Source organism: Hippopotamus amphibius, chromosome 12 (genome assembly GCF_030028045.1).
Source record: "Hippopotamus amphibius kiboko isolate mHipAmp2 chromosome 12, mHipAmp2.hap2, whole genome shotgun sequence".
Lineage (NCBI taxonomy): Eukaryota > Metazoa > Chordata > Mammalia > Artiodactyla > Hippopotamidae > Hippopotamus > Hippopotamus amphibius.
The window spans coordinates 86,400,083-86,423,795 of record NC_080197.1 but is presented as its reverse complement, the minus strand read 5'-3'; the positions used below and the strand labels follow the sequence as shown (position 1 = coordinate 86,423,795).

At 37.6% G+C, this 23,713-nt stretch overlaps 1 protein-coding gene across 10 annotated transcripts in view; it reads left to right on the top strand.

Moving 5' to 3' along the window:
- ATF1 (activating transcription factor 1) overlaps window positions 1-23,713 on the top strand; it is a 52,892-nt gene that overhangs the window by 3,586 nt on the left and 25,593 nt on the right. For 8 of the 10 annotated variants that reach the window (XR_009048325.1, XM_057700965.1, XM_057700967.1 and 5 more), the window contains exon 2: window positions 4,954-5,052. Coding sequence is in view for 8 of the 10 variants with exons in the window: in XM_057700960.1 (XP_057556943.1) it covers window positions 4,954-5,052 (99 nt within the window). In the remaining 2 variants the exon portion in view is untranslated. Of the gene's footprint in view, window positions 1-2,117; window positions 2,126-4,953; window positions 5,053-23,713 lie in introns of those variants that run through there. The other 2 variants (XM_057700966.1, XM_057700969.1) reach the window with 2 other exon arrangements.

The window sequence follows — 23,713 nt, the reverse complement described above, 5'->3', positions numbered from 1 at the left end:
ATTCCTCTTTTAAAAAAGTCATAGAAAATAGGCTGTCTTCTTTTCTGTATGAAATATAGTTGTAGGAATTGTCCAAAGTGTTATTTGCTGCCTTGTAGTGGCTTTTACTGGGAAATGTCTGATGTTTTGTTGATGATGTTAGTTTCCGTTAGATATAGAATTTCTTAATAATGTTGTTATGGGGGAAAAATCAGTGAGTCACAGTGAAACAGAAAAATATCATTTTGAGTAATTTAACAAGGTTTTAAAAAATCTTTTATAGTTTCTTTCAGTGCTTTAGCATTGCATCTTTTCTTTTTCCCCCTCTCTGTGCTATAGTCTTATGTCTTCCGAAATGGAGTGTTCAAAAGGCATTTTCAGTAGCAATAGTATGTAGAAAGTGTAAAATTCCATCTTTTATGCTGTCTGTATGTTTAGTCTGTGGAATTACACTTTTCTTAGTGTAGATTAAAAATCACTTCCTAAAGAAGGAACTATATGTAGCTTAAAAGCAGTTCAAGAAACAAGGGAAACACTGGATGAACTTAACCAAAATTTAAAGTTTTAAAATAATCACAGTTAAGTCATTTTGGAAACATTTGTATCAAAATTGAAAGAAATAAAATTTATATGAAGATATAATATAGGGCAATACGGAAAACACTAAGATCTGGTGGATGGACAAGTAATATGAACAGAGAACTCACAAAACTAATGGAGAATTAATGAAATGTAAAACAACACACCATTTTCTATCTATCAAGTTAGTAATGACTTGAAAAAATTCAGGGGACCTCCCTGGCGGTCCAGTGGTTAAGACTTTGCCTTCCAATACAGGGGGTGTGGGTTCAGTCCCTGTTTGGGGAGCTAAGATTCCACATGCCTCAGTACCAAAAAAAACAAAACATAAAACAGATGCAATATTGTAACAAATTCAATAGACTTTTTAAAAAAAGACTGAATTCTTAAAAAGAAATTCTTATAATTCTTTCAGAAAACCTTCAATATTCATACTCCTTAACTAAGTAATTCTCCTTTTTAGAATATATCCTATGGGGCTTCCTAGGTGGTGCAGTGGTTAAGAATCCGCCTGCTAATGCAGAGGTCACGGGTTCGATCCCAGCTCCAGGAAGATCCCACATGCCACGGAGCAACTAAGCCCGTGTGCCAAAAAAAAAAAAAAAAAAAAAAGAGAAAAAAAAAAAGAATATATCCTATGGAAATAATTTTAATTACAAAAAAAGCTTTATATACTGAACATATTAATCTCAGTAGTGTTTCATTTGGTAAAAAAAAATATGCATTATGTACTTTCACTGGATGGAATATTTTATTTATTTGGTTGTGTTGAGTCTTAGTTGTGGCAGGCAGGCAGGCTCCTTAGTTGTGGCATGTGGGATCTAGTTCCCTGACCAGGGATTGAACCTGGGCCCCCTGCATTGGGAGCATGGAGTCTTAACTACTGCACCACCAGGGAAGTCCCCTCACTGGAGGGAATATTATGTAGCATTTAATATGTTTCTATTTAAAACCTAGAAAATATTTGTGATAAATGAAAACAGGATACAAAATTGTACATACAGTATGTTTATAATTTTTTAAAAAGCTGTGGGAAAAGAAAACTGAAGAAATTAGACAATATTGTAATTAAGTTTTTATCATTCTTTTTCTTTCTGTTACATATTTTCCATGTTAGAAAAAAAGGCTAATGACATATTTAGAGGGGAAAGCATTAGAAACACTTTATGTTTGAGGTGATTTTATAGCTTTTCTCAATGCCTAAAAACAGTAGCTTCAATCCAGAGTTAAGAATGAATTTATCTTCTGCTCTCCAAAGGGGGGGAAAAAAAGGAAGAGGAAAGAATATATAGTCTTAAACTTCACGTTTAATGATGCTAAGGGCCAAGTACCTAGTTGCTCCCTCTCTCTCTCGAAAAATTCTTTGAATTGTGGTAAAGTACACATAAAATTTACTATCATAACCATTTTGAAGTATACAATTCAGTAGTGTTAATAAGTACAGTACGTTGTTGTGCAGCCAATCTGTGGAACTTTTTCATACCCATTAAACAACAACTCTCCATCTCCCCCTCTCTCCAGTCCCTATCAACCACCATTCTACTTTGTTTCTATGGGTTTGACTACTGTAAGTACCTTAAATAAGTGAAAGCATTCAGAATTTTTCTTTTTGTGACTGGTTTATTTCATTTAGCATATGTCCTCAAAGTTCATTCATGTTGTAGCATGTGTCATAATTTCCTTCCTTTTTTTTTTTTTGCAATTACTTTTTTTTTTGAATTAATTTTATTTTTGGCTGTGTTGGGTCTTCGTTGCTGTGCATGGGCTTTCTCATGGGTTTCGGCGAGCAGGGCTACTCTTTGTTGTGGTGCGTGGACTTTTCATTGTGGTGGCTTCTCTTGTTGTGGAGCAGGGGCTCTAGGCACGTGGGCTTCAGTAGTTGCAGTGCTCGGGCTCAGTAGTTGTGGCACACAGGCTTGTTGCTATGCGGCATGTGGGATCTTCCTGGACCAGGGATCAAACCTGTGTCCCCTGTATTGGCAGGCAGATTCTTAACCACTGCGCCACCAGGGAAGTCCCTTTCCTTCCTTTTTAAAGCTGAATAATATACTATTGTATATGTATATCATATTTTGTTTATTTACTCATCCACTGATGAACATTTGAATTGCTTCCACATTTTGGCTATTGTTAATTATTGTTAATAATTCTCCTATGTACGTATGTGTACAAATACCTCTGCAAGACCCTGCTTTCAATTCTTTTGGATGTATACCCAAAAATGGGATTGCTGGATCATATAGTAATTATATCTTTAATATTTTTTGTTACCACCATATTGTTCTTCACAGCGACTGCACCATTCTATGCTCCCAACCACAGTGCACAGTTGTTCCAGTTTCTCCACATTGTTGCTAACACTTATTTTCTGTTTTTTGTTTGTTTAAATATTAGCCATCCTAATGGGTGTGAGGTTATATCTTATTGTAGTTTTGATTTGCAGTTCCCTAATAATTAGTGAAATTGAGCATCTTTTCATTTGTTTGCTGGCCAGCCCTCTTTTTGTCTTTTCACATAACTATAAAAATCTTCAATTCTATCCAAATCTTTTACCAGTCTCTTTTAAGTAGTTCTCCTCCTGTTTGACACATTCCATCTTTCATAGCCCAAATAATTCTCATTCTTACCAAGCTTACATGTCCTGCAGTTGATTATCTAGATCATTTAGATCTTTAGAAACTCCTTAGGTATGGTTTCATTCATTCATTTATTCTGTTGAGCCTTTGCTCAGTTAATTCTCTATATTAAACTCTGTATGCAATTAGAAACTGTTCCCTAGGGGAATTCCCTCGTGGTCAAGTGGTTAAGACTCTGCGCTTCCACTGCTGGGGGCACGGGTTTGATCCCTGGTCGAGGAACTAAGATCCCACGTGCTGCGTGGCAAAAAAGAAAAAAGAAACTGTTCCCTAGACTGTAGAAAAGAATGCTTGTGTCCCTGCCCAGAAGACTATCATACATATACCATTTATTAAATTTAAATATATTCATGTGGATCAAAACTCAAAAAAAATTTTTTTTTAACCATTTTAAAGAACTTTTATTGAGATACAGTTAACAGACAATAAACAGCATATATTTAGAGTGTACAATTTGGTATCCCAATCTCCCAATTCGTTCCCCCCCAACCCTTCCCGCTTTCCGCACTTGGTGTCCATGTGTTTGTTCTCTACATCTGTGTCTCTACTTCTGCCTTGCAAACTGGTTGATTTGTACCATTTTTCTATAGTACACATGTATGTGTTAACATACAATATTTGTTTTTCTCTTTCTGACTCATTTCACTCTGTATGACAGTCTCTAGGTCCATCCGTGTCTCTATAAACGTCCCAGTTTGGCTACTAACTTTGGGTTTTGTTTGTTCTTCTTTCTCTAGTTTCTTTACGTGTAAGGTTAGATTGTTTATTTGGGATTTTTCTTGTTTCTTGAGGTAGGATTGTATTGCTATAAACCTCCCTCTTAGAACTGCCTTGCTGCATCCCATAGGTTTTGGATCTTTGTGTTTTCATTGTCATTTGTTTCTAGGTATTTTTTGATTTCCTCTTTGATTTCTTCAGTGATCTCTTGGTTATTTAGTAGCACATTGTTTAGCCTCCATGTGTTTGTGTTTTTTACAGTTTTTTCCAGTAATTAATTTCTAATCTCAGAGTGTTGTGATTGGAAAAGATGCTTGATATGATTTCAATTTTCTTGAATTTACTAATGCTTGATTTATGACCCAAAATGTGATCTATCCTGGAGAATGTTCCATGTGCGCTTGAGAAGTACGTGTAATCTGCTGTTTTTGGTTGTAATGTCCTATAGAGATCTATTGAATCAAGCTGATTTATTGTGTCATTTAAAGCTTGTGTTTCGTTATTAATTTTCTGTGTGGATGATCTGTCCATTGGTGTAAGTGGGGTGTTAAAGTCCCCCACTATGATTATATTGCTGCTTGGCAAAAAAGAAAAAAGAAACTGTTCCCTAGACTGTAGAAAAGAATGCTTGTGTCCCTGCCCAGAAGACTATCATACATATACCATTTATTAAATTTAAATATGTTCATGTGGATCAAAACTCAAAAAATTTAAAACAGCATGCAAGGAAAATCTCTTCTCTCTCTCTGTACCATAGCTACCAGTTCTCTTCCATGGAGGTAACCAAGTTATCAATTTTTTATGCTATCCATATTCTGTAGCACTTCTTATTTGCCATTTTAAAAGATCTTATGATTAGGTCACTACACACCCAGAGCGAGGTGTGGGAACATGAGTCTGGATAAATTGGGCTCAGCCCTTAGTATAGAAAAGCCTTGTTTTGTTCCTCTTAAAAAGTTTGCATGTTAAGAAAAGAAATGTCTTAAGATGTCTTGAAAATGAAGTTAGAAAGCATCTTTTAACTGATTTTTCCCCCTTACAGTTGATTATGGAAGATTCTCACAAGAGTAACACTTCAGAGACAACACCTCAGTCTGGTTCAGCCGTTCAGGGAGCTCATATTTCTCATATCGCTCAACAGGTAAGGCAGGAACCAGCCAAAACATTGAGCCAGTTAGGAATACGTGTTATGCAGATTAATCTGTTGTTTCAGGTCGCTAATTACTAACATTCAAAAAAAGAACCAAGGAAAAGAAAAAAAACAGCTGTAAAATGTTGAAATGTATGGAAGGAAGGAATAGTTGATTTAAATATCTTGTCAAGATCATTCAATTTTATTTTCTTTTATACAGAGTATATTTAGTGTTGTTTTAATATGTATATACTTCTCAAAATTTGGGGAGGTAGAGTTCATTTTATGTAGAACATGATTATTTAGATTTTGTGTCAGACTGATTTTGTTGCTGCATAAGAAAAATGAAAAATTATTTGGCCCTTGAAATAGAGGCTAATAGTTTCAGGAGGCAAATCATCTTCAATTCAATAGATGTATTGTGGATATATAGGAAATATGTTTGCTGAACTGGAAAATAGGCTTATTCATTAGAGAATTTAAATTGACAGACATCCATATTGCAGAACTGATGATATTTTTAATATTTCAAATTGTCCGATCCATGCATCTGACCCGTTTCAGGGAAAACAACTGAAAGTATATGTTGCCAGTGATAAGATTAGAATTTTCAAGTAAAAATTAGAATTTTGGATAACCCGTATTCACCATTGTGAACTTGACAGCTTCCCAGTAGTTACCGACTTTTTAGTTACAAAAATTGTGTTACAAAATCACACATGGTATAAGATCCATTCAGAATGCAAGACAAGACCGATGGATTTTTAATGTTAACAGAACACCCTAAGTTCTAATTGTACATTGCAGACAACCTTTAAGAAACTACAGCCTGTCAGGTTTAATGTGGTATCAAAGAACAATATGAAAGTTATCTGGAAAAACTATTAAAACACCCCTCTGTTTTCTGACTATATATCTGAGTGAGGCCAGACTTTCTTCATATACCTCAACAAAACAACATATGGCAAATATTTAATGTAGAAGCAGATAAGAGAATTCAGCCATTTTCTATTAAACATTAAGGAAATTTGCAGAAATGTAAAACAATGTCATTCCTCTCACTAATGGGGGGGTATATTTAGTTATAGTAATGAAAATATTTATGTTAACACGTAATGCATTTATGATTGTTATTTTTAAATGAACTGTTAAATGTTTTTTAAATTTCTGTTTAAATTTTAAATGTAAGTATTAGTAGATTAAAAACTGACATAAATGAAATTTCTTTGTGATCCTTAATAATTTTTAAGAGTATAAAAACATCTTGAGATGAAAAAATCTGAGAACCAAGCATCTAAAGGATTAATCCTTCAAGCTTGATATATCCTTCTCTATTATTTGGCTATATCTGTGAAGAATAATGGTATCTTCTCCAGATGGTGCTGCAAAAACAATGATAGAGTCTTTCAGTTACCTTTCTGTTAATAGAGCCCTTCACAGAAATATTTTAATTCGGTTGGCTTATTTATACATTTCAGTTATTTTGGTTAGATGTGAATGTTTTCCAAGTTTCCTCAGAAGCATATATTTACAGAGATAGAATAAGTACATTTCTAGGTGGTAAATAATTTTATAGTGATTTTTAAAAATAATAATTCTTATGGCCTGACTGCTTTATTAGACTAAATTCTATAAGGAAAAAGTATCTAATGCAGTAATATTTATTCAGTCATTCAATATAAGATAGGGATACAGCAGTGAACAAAAGTTTCAGCTCTCATGGAATATACTCATACTGGGGAAGGATAAAACACATCAGTTGGTAATAATTGCTGTGGAGGCTGATAAAGCAGGGTAGGAGGAATAGGGGGTTGTCCATGGGGATGGGGACTTGCCTTTTTATATAAGGTGGTCAGAGAAGTCGTATCTGTGGAAATACCTCTTCAATTATATGGACCAGCAACTGTAAACTCTGAGACTGGTATGTACTTGGTATGGTTCAGGAAAAGCAGGGCAGCCAGTGTGGTGGGAGAGGAATGAATGAGGGGAGAGTGATACAAGAGGAAGCAGAGAGGTTTGGGGTGGGAGGGGAGAGTGCCAGATAACGTAAGCCTTGTATGCCACTGTAAGATTTCTGGCTTTTAATCTGGGTGAGATGAGGAACCTTTGGAGTGATTTTTGAGTGAAAACATGATCTGACTGATAATCTCAATAGGATTACTCTGGCTGCTTTGTGGAAGTAGGAAAACCAGTTAGGAGGCTGTTACACTAATTGTGCATGAGACAGTAGTGGCTTGGACCAAGGTGGTATTAGCAGTGGTGGTGAGATAAAGTTAGATTCTGGATATAATTTGGTTGTGAAGCCAACAGTATTTGCTTTTGGATTGAATGTGGGTTTAGAGGTAAAAAGGAGTCAAGATTGACTCTACAGTTTTTGACTTGACTAACTAAGAATGGAGTTGCTGTTTATTGAGATGGACAACATTGGAGCATGTGGGTTTTTTTGCAGGGGGCGGGGGGAGATATTGGCAATCAGGAATTTGGCTTTTGGGCATGTTAAATTTATGATACTATCTGTATTAGTTTTGTGTGCTGCAAAACAAATTACCACAAATTTAGTGGCTTAAAACAATACAACACACATTTATTATCTCACGATTTCTTAATTGGTTCTGTGCTTTAGACTTTCACAAGCTGCAATCAAGATGTTGGCTAGGGCTGGCTTCTTATCTGGAGGCTAGAATGGAGAAGAATTCACTTCTAAGCTCACTCAGGTTGTTGGCAGAATTCATTTTGTTGCAGCTGTGGGACTGAGAACTAATTTTTTTTGGCTGGAGGCCACGGTCAGGTCTTAGAGGTCGCCTGCAATTCGCTGCCACGTGGCCTTTTCCAGTAAGTAGTTCACAGCGTGGCAGCCTGCTTCAAGTTCAGCAAGAGAGAGAGAGTGAGTCTGCTGGCAAGATGGAGTCTTGTATAACATAACATAATCGAGGGAACGATATCCCATTCCTCTGTCATAAAATGTGACGTAATCACAGGAATGATGTCCCATCATCTTTGCCTTATTCTGTTGGTTAGAATTAAGCCACAGATCCCTCCCACACTCAAGCGCAGAAGATTACACAAAGGCATGAACACCAGAAGGTGGGGACCACGGGGGCCACCTTAGAATTTGTCTGCCAAACCATACAAGTAGATTTGTCCAGTAGGTGGTTGGAAATATATGGCCTGGAGTCCAAGGAGAGGCCCAGACTGGAAGTGGAAATTTAGGCATTCTAGATATATAGAATGGTATTGAAACTCATGGGGTGATCTCTGGCTTCCATTTAGGATGTAGAAAGCTGGAAAGCATATTGCTCCCACTCTAAAACAAGAATAAGCTAAAATATACAAAAATCATAACTTCTTTGGACACATTAGTAGTGGGATGTGGGCATGGCTCACCTGTAGCAGAGCACAGGAAGAAGGTAGGGCTGTCATACAGGGGAAAGGAGGAATTTAGCTAAATCTTTAATGAATTGCTAAAGTCTAAGTGTAGGCTAGCATGAGAATATAGAACCCGTGGGAGCTGCAGGGTGCTACAAGGGTAGGTAACACCCACTCCAAGGACCTCCAAGAGGTGCTCATGACAGATTAGAGGAAGCAAGGGAGACAAGGGAAGGCCTCTCTAGGTGGTACAGGCCTGCCTGGACCCTCCTTCCCTGTGCAGAAGAGCTCTAAACCGCTGGGGGAAGGGAAGCCCCATTTTCCACTGTGGGTGGGGGAATGGGAAGAAAAGGAAAATCCACAAACCCTGAGGGAAGGGCAGAAAACTCTCCTGTGTTCAGACCATTAGCTTTCCTGCTGGAAGAAAGCCCTACTCCTGAGACTGAGACTAGGCCAGGATAGCAGAGAACCTCTCCGTCTCCCCCCAGTGCCTCCAGCAAGTAAAGCAACAGCAGTCTATCCCTGGGGAGGGTTAAGAGTATGGAGAGACACTCTGGGTCAGGTGCACAGAGAAAGCCTAGAGCTGAGGGTGGAGCTAGAACATTGAGAAAAACCCTCTGGCAAACCAGGCCCCACCCTAAGCAGAAGGTCACAGTAGAGGAATTTGGAGCTGGTAGTGTATGTAAGGTAATCATAACAAAACCCAAACCCTGCTCAATTCCTGAGTAGATTGACTCATTCCGCCCCACGGCCCTGCCCCACCAACCTCCACTGAAAGCCTGGTAGAAGTTGTGTGCCCAGTTTTAGGCATGAATACTGTTTCCTCAGTCTCTACTGTCTACACATGATGTCCATCATTCAGGCAAAAATTATGAAGCACATACCAAAAAGCAAGAAAAAAAATCACCCACTGTCAAAAATAAAAAATGATCAATAGATTCAGGATGACTCAGTTGTTAGAAGTATCAGATAGTGAATTTAAAATAACAATAATAGGGCTTCCTAGGTGGCGCAGTGGTTAAGAATCCGCCTGCCAATGCAGAGGTCACAGGTTCGATCCCAGCTCCAGGAAGATCCCACATGCCGCGGAACAACTAAGCCCGTGTGCCAAAAAAAAAAAAAAAAAAAAAAAATAACAATAATATATTAAAGGCTATAGTGGAGAAGGTGGGTAACATATGAACAGGAGGTAAATTTCAGCAGAGGAATAGAAACTGTATGAAAGAGTAAAATGGAAATGCTAGAAATAAAAATTGTGACATAGATGAAGTATGTTTTTGGACTTATCAGTAGACTTGACACAGCTGAGGAAAGAATCAGTGAATCTGAACATAGACCAACAGAAATTATCCAAACTGAAAATAAAGGGAAAAACATGGGGAGAAAAACAGAACAGAGCATCTGAGAGCTGTGGCACAATATCGATTTAACATAAGTGTAATTAAAGTCATGAGACTAGATGACATTACTGGGGGTGAGTGTAGTCAGAGATGAGGTCAATGGATTTGACTCTGGGACTTTCCAACATTTGGGGTTTGGGAAGATTGAAGAGCGGTGGCCAAAGCAGTAAGAAGAAAGTTAAGAGAAATTGGGATCTTGGAAACTAGGAATGAGGTGATGGTCAACTATGTAAAATGCTGCCGATTGGTCAGATAAGGAGTAACAATAACTATTAGATAGTCAGTCTTCATTATTCAAGGTTTTGGGGGGTTTTTTGGCCACGCCTTACAACATGCACGATCCTAGTTCCCCAAGCAGGGCTCAAACCTGCACCCCCGGCAGTGGGAGTGTGGAGTCTTAACTACTGGACCTCGAAGGAAGTCCTTCAAGGATTCTGTATTTGCAAACTTACCAACTTGATAAAATTTATTTGTAACCCCAAAATCAATACACAGTTTTGTGGTCATGAGTGGACATGTGCAGAGTAGTGAAAAATTTGAGTCATTTTTTCAGTTGAGGTCAAACGCAATACTCTTGTAGAATGAGTTTGGGAGTGTTCCGCCTTCTGCAATATTTTGGAAGAGTTTGAGAAGGATAGGTGTTAGCTCAAACGCAATACTCTTATTTTAGCTCTCATACTATAAACAATTCTTTTTGTGGTCTAGTTAGCGCCCTGTTTTTCACATTATTGTGCTTTTTGTTGATGATTTTGCTGTTTAAAATGGCCTCTAAGCATAGTGCTTAAGTGTTAAATGCAAGAAGGCTGTGATGTACCTTATGTAGAAAACACATGTGCTAGATAAGTTTCATTCAGGTATGACTTGTAGTGCTGTTGACCATAAGTTCAATGTTAATGAATTAACAGTACTACCAAAATAAAGCTAATATTGCAATAAAGCAAGTCACACAAATTTTTTGATTTCCCACAACATAGAGAAGTTATGTTTACACTATATTGTAGTCTATTAAAATGTGCCATAGCATTCTGTCTAAATAAACAATGTACATATTTTAATTAAAAATACTTTATTGCCAGAATTCCCTGGTGGTCCAGCTTTCACTCCTGAGGGCCTGTTTTCAATCCCTGGTCAGGGAACTAAGATCCCACAAGCGGTGTGGCCAAGGGAAAAAAACAAAACTTTATTGCTAAAATGTGCTAACTTTTTGTGCCTTCAGTGAGAACTGCTCCACACAGGGTTGCCACAAACCTTCAATTTGTAAAAAATGCAATATCTGCAAAGCACAATAAGGTGAAGCACAATAAAACAAAGTATCCTTGTATTAAATAAGGTGTCTTTAAACAGAAACACACTTAAAATAAGGTTATATATTGACCAGCTGATGAAAATATCGTGCCCAGAGGATTGCAGGAACCTAACCCTGTATTTCCCCTAGGAGCAATGGTCCAGTATCTGCTAATTCAGTGTACATGGCAGCTTTATAAAACATAACCACAAATAACAAGAACTGACTGTATTTGGCAACATGGAGTTCATTGACAACCTTGACAAGAACTGTTTTCAGTGGTAGTGGGGATAAAAATCAAATTAGAGCCAAGAGAACATGAGAAAAAGAGGGGAGAAAATGAGTAGACAAACTCATTGACAACAAATCCAATGGACTGTTCCGTCGAGGAGTTTTGCTGCAAAGGAATCTAAGAAATAAAGTTGCCAGAGGGGGTTTTATATAAGTCATGGAGGTTTTATTTTTATTATTACTTTCATGATGGGAGGAATTAACAGCCTGTTTATATACCAGTGGGAGTGATGCAGTAAAAAAGGGGATAATTTGATGACACAGGACTGAAACGACAATCCGGGATGATGTCCTTCAGGAGGGAAGGGCATGAGAATTTGTCTACAAGTGGAAAAATTTATTTTATATGAGCGTAGGTACCTCATTCATAATAAGAAAGAAAGCAAATAAAGGTTAGGTAGGTACATTGGGGATGAGATACTCTGAAAGTTTTCTTTTGATAACTTCTTTGTTTTTCATGCAAATGTTTTGAGAATGTAAGTGGACTAGGGATATGTAGTAGGATTGTTGGAGAGCATTAACAGTCCACTTGAGGTTACTACTCATGAACTTAAGTGAAACTGTTAAATTTAGTTGTGTGTCTTTCTCCAGCCAGATTCAGGTACTTGCATACAGGTTACAGGCATAGAGTATTGTGAGTTAACACGTTCCTGTTTAGTCCAGAGACTACAGTGGAGCAAGAAAAGACAAGGACATTGAAGATGTTTGTGATACAGTGACTGTAATGCTGGACCATGAAGTTTAAGCTGTATAAGGAAGAAGTGAGGACTTGGGGTCACGAGCTGGGAAAAGATAGTAGACTCAGTGGATTATAGGTTCCTGTGGAGTCCAAGGATTGTTGAGAGTCCAAATAGTAGAGGTAGTGAGTTGGAAGCAGGTGCTACTCAGAGAGAGGGATACTTAAGATTATAGGTGGGTTCACTGATTGGTAATGATAAGGTTTATGTAGATGATTCTCAACTGGAGTGGTACTGCTTCCCCACTGAGATGTCTGGAAACATCTAGGGGGGTAGGGATGGGTGTTGCCACTGGCATTTAATGGGCAGGGGCAGAGATGCTAAATGTTTTTCATTGAGCAGGATATTCCTGCATGTGGAAGAATCGTCCTGTCCCAAATGCCTGTTTAGAAACCCTGTAGGGTATGACAATGGGAGTGGGTGGTTGAGAAGGGTAGAAGACAGGGCTTTAGAGGAGAGGGATCAAAACAGACCCAGGTATGGTAGGATACTGGATGTTGCATACTGAAATCACCACAAATTATATCAGGAATAGTATTGGAGAGAATAGAGTGATCCTGGCACTAAAGTCTTAAAGAAATGAGGGGACGTGACTGCCACAAGGACAGTCTACTGCTCTGAGCCTCAAAGTTGGGAGTTTTCGGGTAGAACTTTGAAGGGACAATGGCCTGGAAGTAATACCCACCCTATCTGTAGGCTCGTGGTATGAGGAGTGCAGGAGAGAGGTGGTGTTCTCCAGAGGAGAGCAGAGGTTCAATTATGGCAAGAAGGTGAAGGGGAGGGACCAGTACTTGATGAATTTCATTTAATTACAAAATATATACAGATTGAGAGGCAGCCTTGCTTAAGACTTGGTCTGAATCTTGGTTTTGTCATTTAGTGACTCTGGAACATTGACTAAATCACTTAACTTATTTAGAGACTTGATGTTCAGCATCTGGAAATTAAGGCATCAAACCTGGTGATCTGTAAGGTCTTTTCCAGCTCATGACTTTCAGTAGTTCTCACACTGTAGAAAAATTTGTGTATTTTAACCATGTGTGAATGGGGAAAATAGTGGCGATAGTAACAGGTAACACTTATTGAGTATCCACTGTGTGCCAAGTGTATTCTAAGCATTTTATATGTTTTACTGCCTTCCAGCCTCTTATCAACCTACAGTGCTTTTATAATCCCCATTTTAGAGGTCACACAACTAGTAAGGCTAGAAACATGATTTGAATTCTAGCCGTTTGACTTCTCTCACAGCTTGGGTTTCCTGAGAAGCAGACGGTGCAATGGACATGAGCATGCAGGAGGTTATCAGGAAGTCCTCCTGGGATTACCACCTGTGGGAGGGAAAGAGGAATAGAAGGAAGTTGGATTGGGCAGAGGGAAAAGTTGGTTTTGATTCAGTCCCAGTGAAGGCCTCAACTGACCCCACAGGGAGATCTGAAGCTGAGACAGCTCTTCAGAATTGGGGTAAGGGACCGGCCAGGCCTTCATATTCCTGCATGCACCAGCACAGGATCATGACTGACCCAGGAAGGGGTGTGTGCAACCTCAGGCAAACTCTGTGCAACTCTAATCAGCCACGGCAGTTCCAGAGAGAGCTGCAGCTGTCCTCCAGCAGCTGAGGAATAAGTCTTTCATCAGAGAAAAGGGGATCTGGCTGTTGCATCATGGTGTCCCACTACAACTGCAGATTTTATAATCACCACAGTCCTTTGTTGCCTCCAGGCAGTGGATGAGGATAAATGAGGATAATTTAAGGAATTACAAATAGGCTTGGCTCCAGAACACTTTTAAAACAGATTGATTTTCATTCCATTCATATTTTTGACATGAGAATTTAACCCAAGACGCATGCGCGCCAGTGGTTTTGGTAGTCCTTTCTTACCTGGAGATTATCTGTCTAATGTCTTGGAATGTGCTTGGTCATCTTCTCTAGAGAGTTAGACTTCTAGGTGAATTTATTTTGATGTTTCCAGTATGGATTGTATGGGGAGTAGAAGAAGAATTTTTCTTTTTCATTTGCTTAATAGGGTCTTTCACAGAGCTGAAAGTTTTAAATTTTGATTAGGTCCAATGTATAAATTTTTCCTTTTATGGACTGTGCTGATGTTATCTAAGAACTCTTTACCTAGTCCTAAATTTCAAAATTTTTTTCCCCTGTTTCTTCCTAAAAGTTTTATAGTTTTATGTTTTACATTTAAGTCCACGATTCATTTTAAGGTAATTTTTGTATAGATTTGAGGGGTTTTGTTATGTATGTACAATTGCTTCAGCACCATTTGTTGAAAAGAGTATCTCTCCTCCATTGAACTGCTTTTGCACCTTTGTCAGAAATCATTTGGGCATATTTGTCTATTTCTGAGTTCTCTGCTATGTTCCATTGATCTATATGTCTGCCCCTCTGTCAGTGCCACACTGTCTCAATTACCACGTATAGTAAGACTTAATGTCAGGAAGGTAATTTCTCCCACTGTATTCTTTTTCAAAATCGTTTTGGCTATTTTAGGTCTTTTCCATATAAATTTTAGAATAAGCTTGTCTGTGTCTACAAACCTGTAAATCAACTTGAGGAGAATTGACATCTTTACTTGCTGAATCTTTCAATCTCCTCGAATACAGTAAATCTCTACAATTATTCAATCTCCTTAGATTTCTTTCCATAGCATTTTGTCATTTTCAACACACAGATCCCATATGTGTTTTCTTAGACTTATACCTAAGTATTTCATTTTCTTTGGAGTAGTTGTAAATGATATTGCATATTTTCTTTGGAGCTATTGTAGATGATATTGTATTAATTTTGGATTTCACTTGTTTGTTGTAAGGATTATAGAAATGCAGTTGATTTTTATTGATCTTGTACTTTGCAGCATTGCTGAACGCACTTATTAGTTCTTGAAGGGATGATTTTGGGTTCTTTGTTTTTAATATTCCTTAGGATTTTCTATGTATAGTTGTGTCATTTGCAGAGTTGGTTTTATTTTTTCTTTTCCAATCTGTTTGCATTTTATTTCTTTTTCTTGCCATATTGAACTGGCTAGAACTTTCAGAATTATCCTGAATAGAGTGGTGAAAATGGACATCCTTTTTTTGTTCCCAGTTTCAAAGGGAAAGCATTCTTTCATCATTAAATCTGACATTAGCTGTAAGTTTTTTTTTTTTTTTTTTTTTTGGGCGCACGAGCTTAGTTGCTCCATGGCATGTGGGATCTTCCTGGAGCAGGGATGGAACCCGTGTCCTCTGCACTGGCAGGCAGATTCTTAACCACTGCGCCACCTAGGAAGCCCTAGCTGTAAGTTTTTTATAGATGCTCTTTGTGAGTTTGAGGAAGTTCCCTTCTGTTCCTAGTTTTCTGAGAGGTTTTCTGCTTTTTGTTTTTCGCATGAAATGATGTTAGATTTGTCAGATGCTTTTTCTGTATCAGTTGGTGTGACCATATGATTTTATAACTGGATGTCTGTACCTCTTGATCCTCTTCACCTATTTCTCCCAACCTTCTATTCCTCTCCCCTCTGGCAAACCTGTTTGTTCTCTGTATCTATGAGTCTATATCTTTTGTTCATTTTATTTGTTTTTATATATTCCACATATAAGTAAAATCATATAGTGTTTGTCTTTCTCTGTCTCACTTACTTAGCATAATACCATAATACCCTCTACATCCATCCATGTTGCTGCAGATGGCAAGGTTTCATTCTTTTTTATGGCTGAGTAATATTCCATTGTGTGTGTGTACCTCATCTTCTTTATCCATTCATCTACCAAACTACACTTGGGTTGCTTCCATATCTTGGCTATTGTAAATAATGCTGCCATCAACATAGGGGTGCATATATCTTTTTGAACTAGTGTTTTTGTTTTCTTTGGGTAAATACCCAGAAGAATTGTTGAGTGGTATGGTAGTTCTGTTTTTAATTTTTTGAGGAACCTCCATACTGCTTTCCATTATTGTATTTGCACCAACTTACATTCTCAACAACAGTGCATGAGGATTGCTGCTTTCCTCACATCCTTGCCAGCACTTGTTATTTGTTGTCTTTTTGAGGATAGCCATTCTGACCGATGTGAGGTGATATTTCATTGTGCTTTTGGTTTGCATTTCCTTAATGATTAGTGATATTGAGCATCTCTTCATGTGTCTGTTGGCCACTTGTATGTCTTTTCTGGAAAAACATCTATTTTGGTCTTCTGCCTTTCTTAAAATTTGGATTGTTTGGGTTTTTTTGGTATTGAGTTGTATGAGTTCTTTCTTTATTTTGGATATTAACTCCTTATTGGATGTATCCTTTGCAAATATTTTCTCCCATTTAGTAGGTTGTCTTTTTGTTTTGCTGATAGTGACTTTTGCTGTGCAAAAGCATTGAAGTTTGATGTAGTACCATTTGTTTATTTTTGCTTTTGTTGCCCTTGCCTGAGGAGACAGATCCAAAAAAATATTACTAAGACCAGTGTCAAAGAGTTTGCTGCCTCTTGTCCTCTAGGAGTTTTATGGTTTCAGATCTTGCACTTTAATCTAATTTGTTTTGAGTTTATTTTTGTATGTGGTGTAAGAAAGTGGTTCACGTGCACTCTTTCATTTTGAAAGCAGGTGAAGAGTTACAAACAGCTCAAGGTTTTCTCAACTATATTTATTTTGCAGGCAGTGTGAAATGAGATATTTTGTTATAATAGAATGACTATTAGCTTGAGAAAGTATGAGAAAATGTATTTATAAGGAATAGCTAATTTCTTTGGTGGGATGTGAGAACAGATATAATTTACAAATACCATGCTATAGTAAAATTTTACCTATAGTAGACATTGTAGGATAATTTAGATACATCATCTTATAATAACTGTGTCTAGTGTTAATAATACTCTGGACTTGGCCTATAGAATTTTTAGATTACAGCCCAAAATTACATAAAGTAAAATGACTGAACTAATCAACCAAAAGTTTCCTAAATTAGTATACATGGAGGGATTTAACATGAGAGGTCTGGCTTAACAGTCTACAGTAAGAGATGAATGTTCCCCGGAATACAGTGAATGCTCTAATCTACAACTGAAGTGTAGTAAGTAGTAGCAAAATAGTATTGTAATGTGTTAAGACAGACTTGGTAAGGTCACTGAAAATATCCAAATGTTGGAAACCCAAGAGGTCTTGAGTATATGTAAGTTTTTTCAAAGCAAACATGAGTACACACAGTACCACAGGTTTTTGTGGTAAAAGGACTAAGAGCAAGTTACACCTTAGAAGAAAATTTGGTACATTATATCACATACAGCTATTTAGAAGACTCATGACCAGCAAGTTTCTGTCATTAAGGTTAAGACTCCAACTTTGTTGAATTCATTAAAAAAAAAAAAAAATACTGAATTTTGGGGAATTCCCTGGCAGTCCAGTGGTTAGGACTTGGCACTTCCACTGCAGGGGGCACGGGTTCAATCCCTGGTCAGAGAACTAAGATCTCGCGTGCTATGTGGTGCACCCCCATCCCCCAGAAAAACCCAACACACACTGAGTTTGTATCTCAAAATTTTCATATTAAGTGCAATTTTCTAAGTAATGATATAATTTTGAGTACTTGGTGGGTTTGTTTTGGGGTTTTTTTGGCCACACCACATGGCTTGTAGGATCCTATGCCCCCACCAGGGATTGAACCCAGGCTCTGGCAATGAAAGCACCGAGTCCCAACCACTGGACCACCAGGGAATTCCCTGGTTTTTTTTAAGAAGCAATTTTGTGGTATCTTGATATTCCATATATTTATTTGGTCAACTTTGTTGGTTGTGTTGTTAAATTTCCTGTCTTTATCACTTTTGTCTGTTTGTTCTGTGACTAATTTGAGAGCATTGCGTTAATCTTCCATTATAATTGTGGGCTGACTTCTCCTAGTGGTCCTTCAGTTTATGCTGTGTGATTGAAAGTGTGTTATGAGGCTGTTATTAAATGAATGTAGATTTTTAAATTGTATATTCCTGGAGAGTTGTCCCTTTTGTGTCTTTATTTCTAGAAATGCTTTTTACTTTGGCGTCCAACTTGATACTAATTTGGCTTTAATTTAGTATCTTAACAGCAATTTTTTTTTTCCTGTGCTTTTACTTTCAGACTTTCTGTATCCTTAGGTTATGTTTTAGGTGTATCTCTTTTTAACAGTATATAACTAGATCTTCAAAAAAAAAAAAAACTAGTCTCCTAGACTTTTTTCCACTCAGTTTTTATATATTGTGAATTGTGCTTAATGAACACACTTGTACATGTCTGTGCTGCAGATGAATTGGTCATAAGATATGCAAATATTTAGTTATAGTAGATATTGCCAACAATTTTATAAACTTACACCAATTTACAACACCACCAGAAGTATATGAGAAGACTGTTGATCCATTTAAGCACCCAAAAAGGTATTATGAGTTTTGTTAAGTTGTAACCATTCTGGTGAATATGTTGCAGTATGTTGTGGCTTTTGTTGTGTTGTGTTTTGTTTGTTTCAGGGATAGCTAACATATAACATTGTATTAATTTCATGTGTATAATGATTTCATGTTTGTGTACATTGGAAATGATCACCACAATAACTCCAGTTAACATCTCTCAGTATAGGGAGTTACAAAAATTTTTTTCCTTCTGATGATGACTTTTAAAATTTACTCTCAGCAATTTTCAAATAGGCACTGCAGTGTTACTAACTATAGTCACACTGTAAATTACCTTCCCATGACTTACTCATTTTATAACTGGAAGTTTGTGCTTTTTTGCTCACCCCCTGCCTCTGGCAGATACCAGTCTCTCTGTGATTTTGGTAGTGTGGTGGTGTTCATTCCACATATAAGTGAGATCACGTGGTATTTGTCTTTGTGTCTGACTTACTTCGCTTAGCATAATGCCCTCAAGATCCATCCATGTTGTCACAAATGGCAAGATTTTATACTTTTTTGTAGTCTTCTAGACTTTTAACAGAGCTTGTGATCCATTTACAGTTGACATAATTACTGATACATATAGATTTAGACCTACCATCTTATTTTGTACTTTTTGACCCACATGTTCCATGTTTCTTTTTCTCTCCTTTTTTAAAAATTTTAATTTAATTTAAAATTTCTTGGCTGCATTGGGTCTTTGTTGCTGTGCATGGACTTTCTCTAGTTGCGGTGAGCGCGGGCTTTGCATTGCGGTGGCTTCTCTTGTTGCGGAGTTCAGGCTCTGGGTGCATGGGCTTAAGTAGTTGTGGTGCGCAGGCTCAGTAGTTGTGGATTGCGGGCTCTAGAGCACAGGCTCAGTAGCTGTTGCACACGGGCTTAGTTGCTTCTCCGCATGTGGGATCTTCCTAGACCAGGGCTCGAACCTGTGTCCCTTGCATTGGCAGGCAGATTCTTAACCACTGAGCCACCAGGGAATTCCCTCTTGTGTTCTTTTGAGTTATTTCTTCTCATTCCATCCTGTCATCACTTGTATCAACTGGACTATACATAAACTCAGCTACTACTTTTTTTAGTCACTATTCTAATTATAGCATGCCTACTTAGTGAAGTCCATGAAGTCCAAAGTTAATCGGGACCTTTCCTCTCACACAATCCAGTAACTTTAGAACACTTATTTACCATTTATCCTCTAACTTGTTACAGTTGTTAGGACTTAATTTTATCCTTTTCTCTTTTTATCCCATAAAACATCATAATTTATGTATTCATCATTTTTTTCCCTACATATTTATCACTTTCTTTTCTCCTCATTCCTTCTTGCATGTCTTAGCTTCCATTTGGGATTACTTTTCTTTTAGTTTAAGTATTTGTTTTAGGAAAACCTCAGCACTCTAGACCTTTTGGGCTGGATAATTCTTTGTTGTGAGGGATTGTGCGTGGTGGGATATTTAGCAGCATCCCTGGCCTCTGCCCACTAGATGTCAGTACCCACTCCCCACCCCATTGTGACAACCCAGAGTGTCCCCAGATGTTGCCAGATGTCCCTGGGGGGCAAAATCACTCCTGGTAGAGAACCACTGCTTTAGAATTTACTTTGATGTAGGTCTGCTGCTCTGTTTTTGTTTGTTGAAAATACCTGTTTCATTTTCATTTTTAAAAGGTATTTATTTTTTAGCACATTTAAAACATTCTTCTGACTCTGTCTTCCAGTGTTGCTTCTGAGAAGTAAGCTTAAAACAGGACTATTGCTATTTTAAATATAATCGTGTGTTTTTCCTTTGGGTGCTTTTATAGCCTTCTTTTTACCTTTAGTTGTCTTGCAGGTTCTATTATGTTGTGTTTAGGTGTAGAATTCTTTTTATTTATTCCATATGGGAGTTACTAGAGTTCTTGAATCTATGGATTGGTGTCTATCGTTAGTTCTATAATACTTTGAGCCATTATCTTTTCCCATTTTGCCTTTATCTTACTCTTTGTCCTTCTCACTTTATCCTTGGTATCTCTTAACCTCTCATGTATTTTCCGTCTGTCTCTCTGTATTGCAGTTCAGATCATTTCTTCTTACCGATCATCCAGCTCACTAAGTTTCTTTAACTTTGGTATATCTGAACAATGATTTTTAAAATTTTAAGTAGTATATCCTTATTTTTAGAAAATCTGCTTGGTTCTTTTTAGGATCTACTATAGTTTTCTATTTACTGAAGATATTTTTCAAGCTTGTCTTGAACCATGATCTACTGTCTCTTTAAACATAGTAAGCATGATTGCTGTATCACCTCTGTCTGATAATGTCAATATCTAAAATCACTTGGGTCTGATTGTGCTGTCTGATGTTTTTGCATCTTGCTCCTGGTGCCTTGTGGTCATTTTTTATTCTTTACTTTCCATTAAGCTTGAGAAATTTTGGGAATTTTTTGTGGTCAAGGATGAGTGTGCCTTTCTCCAGAAAGAATTCACTATTGCCAGGTGCCTGGGGAACCACTTTCAGGGTTTGAGGCTCTTCTTGCACCATCTAGGTGATGTTAACTTGGGCTCTCAGTCTGCCAGAGAGCTATTTACATCTTTTTCAGGCCTTCCCTCCTCCATACCTATGCAGTATTCCTTCTGTTACCTTACACTGATGATGTGGCCCTTTGAAAGTCCCACATCTTTAGAAAGGTCCCCTATCTTTACCTAGAGAAAACCCTGGCCTCTTATGCCCCCCCTCCTTTGAGCGCGGTTCAAGTCTGCCTTGATAGGTGATTTTGTTTACTCTTCTGTTTGTTCTTACTGTACTTCAGATTTTGACTTGGTGATTTAGAATCTAGAGTCTTTAAGAAACAGAGAAGTATCAAGAAATATGAGACATCTACGATTTTACTGGTTATAAGTTGAAAATATAATATTTAATAACATTGTTTTCATTATATTTTTATAGTTACCATATAGGTACAACAAGTGATACTAGTTTCTATTTATCATAGTAAAATAAGGTTTTCTTTTTAAGTACATTTGAGTTTACAAAAGGAGATACGTACTCTAAAGAAAAAAAAGAAGCAAATTATTATATAGGAGATAGATGGATTTGGCATTTTCCTGAAAGCGTGTTGTCAAGTATGAATTCTTTACTTTGGTCAGTTTACCATGTATAAATCCTCTCTGTCCAAGGATCATTTGAATCTTTTGAGACCTAGGAAGAGTGACATTTTTATAGCATAGGCTTAACTATGGGGAAAAAAATTAAAAGCACAAAATTACAGTTAAATTATCTTTACATGTAAAGTAATAAACTAAAAGATGTACAGATCTGATTCTTTTTATTTTTCATTTGTATTTTGAATTCATGGCTCCAATCCATTAATAACTGAGTAGGATACCCTGGGCTTAAGGGTTTGCCATAGTTGATACTGAAATAAGTAAAATCATTATTCCAAATGTCAAAACAGTCTGTTCTATTCTTTCCTTTTCCTTGAAAAAGCAAAACAAACTTGTTGTGTGGGAAGCAAATTGAGAAAATACAGAATGTGAGAGGTTTTAAAAGTCAGTGGTACCAGGAGGGATAAGATGTCTTGGAAAGAGCACTGGGCTCTGGAGTGACACAGGACCAGCCACTATCGTGTTCACTATTGTACTGCGTACTTTTCAAAAAAATACAGAAAATTTCAGACATATTCAGAAGAGGAGATTATTAGGTTGCGCCATTATGGTTCCCATCACCCTGTTTTAGCAATTATTAACTCATGGCTCCTTGTCCCCCTAAGCCGCCACCAACTGGATTATATTGAAGCAAATTCTAGGTAGCATTTCAGCCTTCACTAGTTCAATATGTATCTCTAAAATATAAGGACTCTTTCAAAGAACGTAACCACAATACTATTATCACATCCCTTTTGTTTTTAACTTATTATTTAATCTTCACTATAACTGAAAAAGATATTGTATTTACAAAGGAGGAAACTGAGGTCCTGGGAGGTTAAGTAATTTGTTTAGCACCACAGAGCAGCAAATGATTGCCTTTAGCTGAAAATCAGCCCAACCCTGTCTGACTTCAAAATCTGTGTGCCTTTCTGGTGTTAGGCTAGTTTTTGGTCAGTCAGCTACCCTGTGGAGTGAGAAGCAGTCATGTGGCCTTAGTCCTATAGCTCCCAATTTAACCAGAGCAGCTCCAAGAAAATCCTTTTCTACTTCTTCTAACATCCCTAAGAGGGGTTCTGAGGTTGGTGCCATAGTCACTGTGGTTCTACAGCAGGTTCTACAGCTCTAAGATCTAGAACTGCACTGTTCAGTATGGCAGCCACAAGTGGATATTTCCATTTTAATTTAAATTACTTACAGGTAAATAAAATTAAAAATCAGTACTTCAAACTAGCCACATTTCAAATGCTTGATGGTAACTACTATACTGGATAGTGCAGATTTGGAACACTTCTATCATTGAAGAAGGGCTCTGTCAGACAGCACTGAAAATTAACAGGTGGAGGCAGTCATCCGTGTTTCAACTCCAGATTAAAATCGGCGGGTGAGGAGCAGCAGCTCCCTGCTTTCCTCCTTTGAGAAAGACCTCAGCGTTTAGATGCTCACGTTTGAGTGTGGCAGGGGATCCTGAGTAATGAGCATTTTGTCAGGTTAGAACAGTGATAATAAGGGGAAGTGATGATTACTAGCTAAAATAAAATCTGGTGCCTTTTTTCCTTTTCTACTTTGCCAGATCCACAGTCTGCATAAAATTACAAGGATTGCCAGAAACTCTGGAGGGATGATTGCTTTTATCCTTTTAGAAATGTAAATTAATCCCCTCACAAGGGGGTTTGAGTGATTGGCTTTAGTTAGGGTCTGAAAAGTAAGGGGACCTCTGAGTATAATGATAACTCTAGAGCTGGACTCTGATCTACTCATTAATTTCTGTATCTACTCATTAATGTCTGTATCCCCATACTTGGATACTGCCAATGAGAAACAGAGCCAGACACCTGTTAAAGGCAGCAAGACAGATTTCATTCAGACTAGTGCAGTTAAGGAAGAGAGGCCAGCATAAATTCAGCTCAGCTCTGCTGAAATAAAAGGTGGGTCCCTTTTAAAATGCTGGGGTGTGCTAAAGGAAAAGTCCTGAAGATGTTAGATGGAGAGGTTGGTCAGTGTGATTTAGCCATTTGTGTCCACTCGCTAATTGGTCCTTATCAAATTTAGGTTCCCATCCTCCCACAGAGACTGGT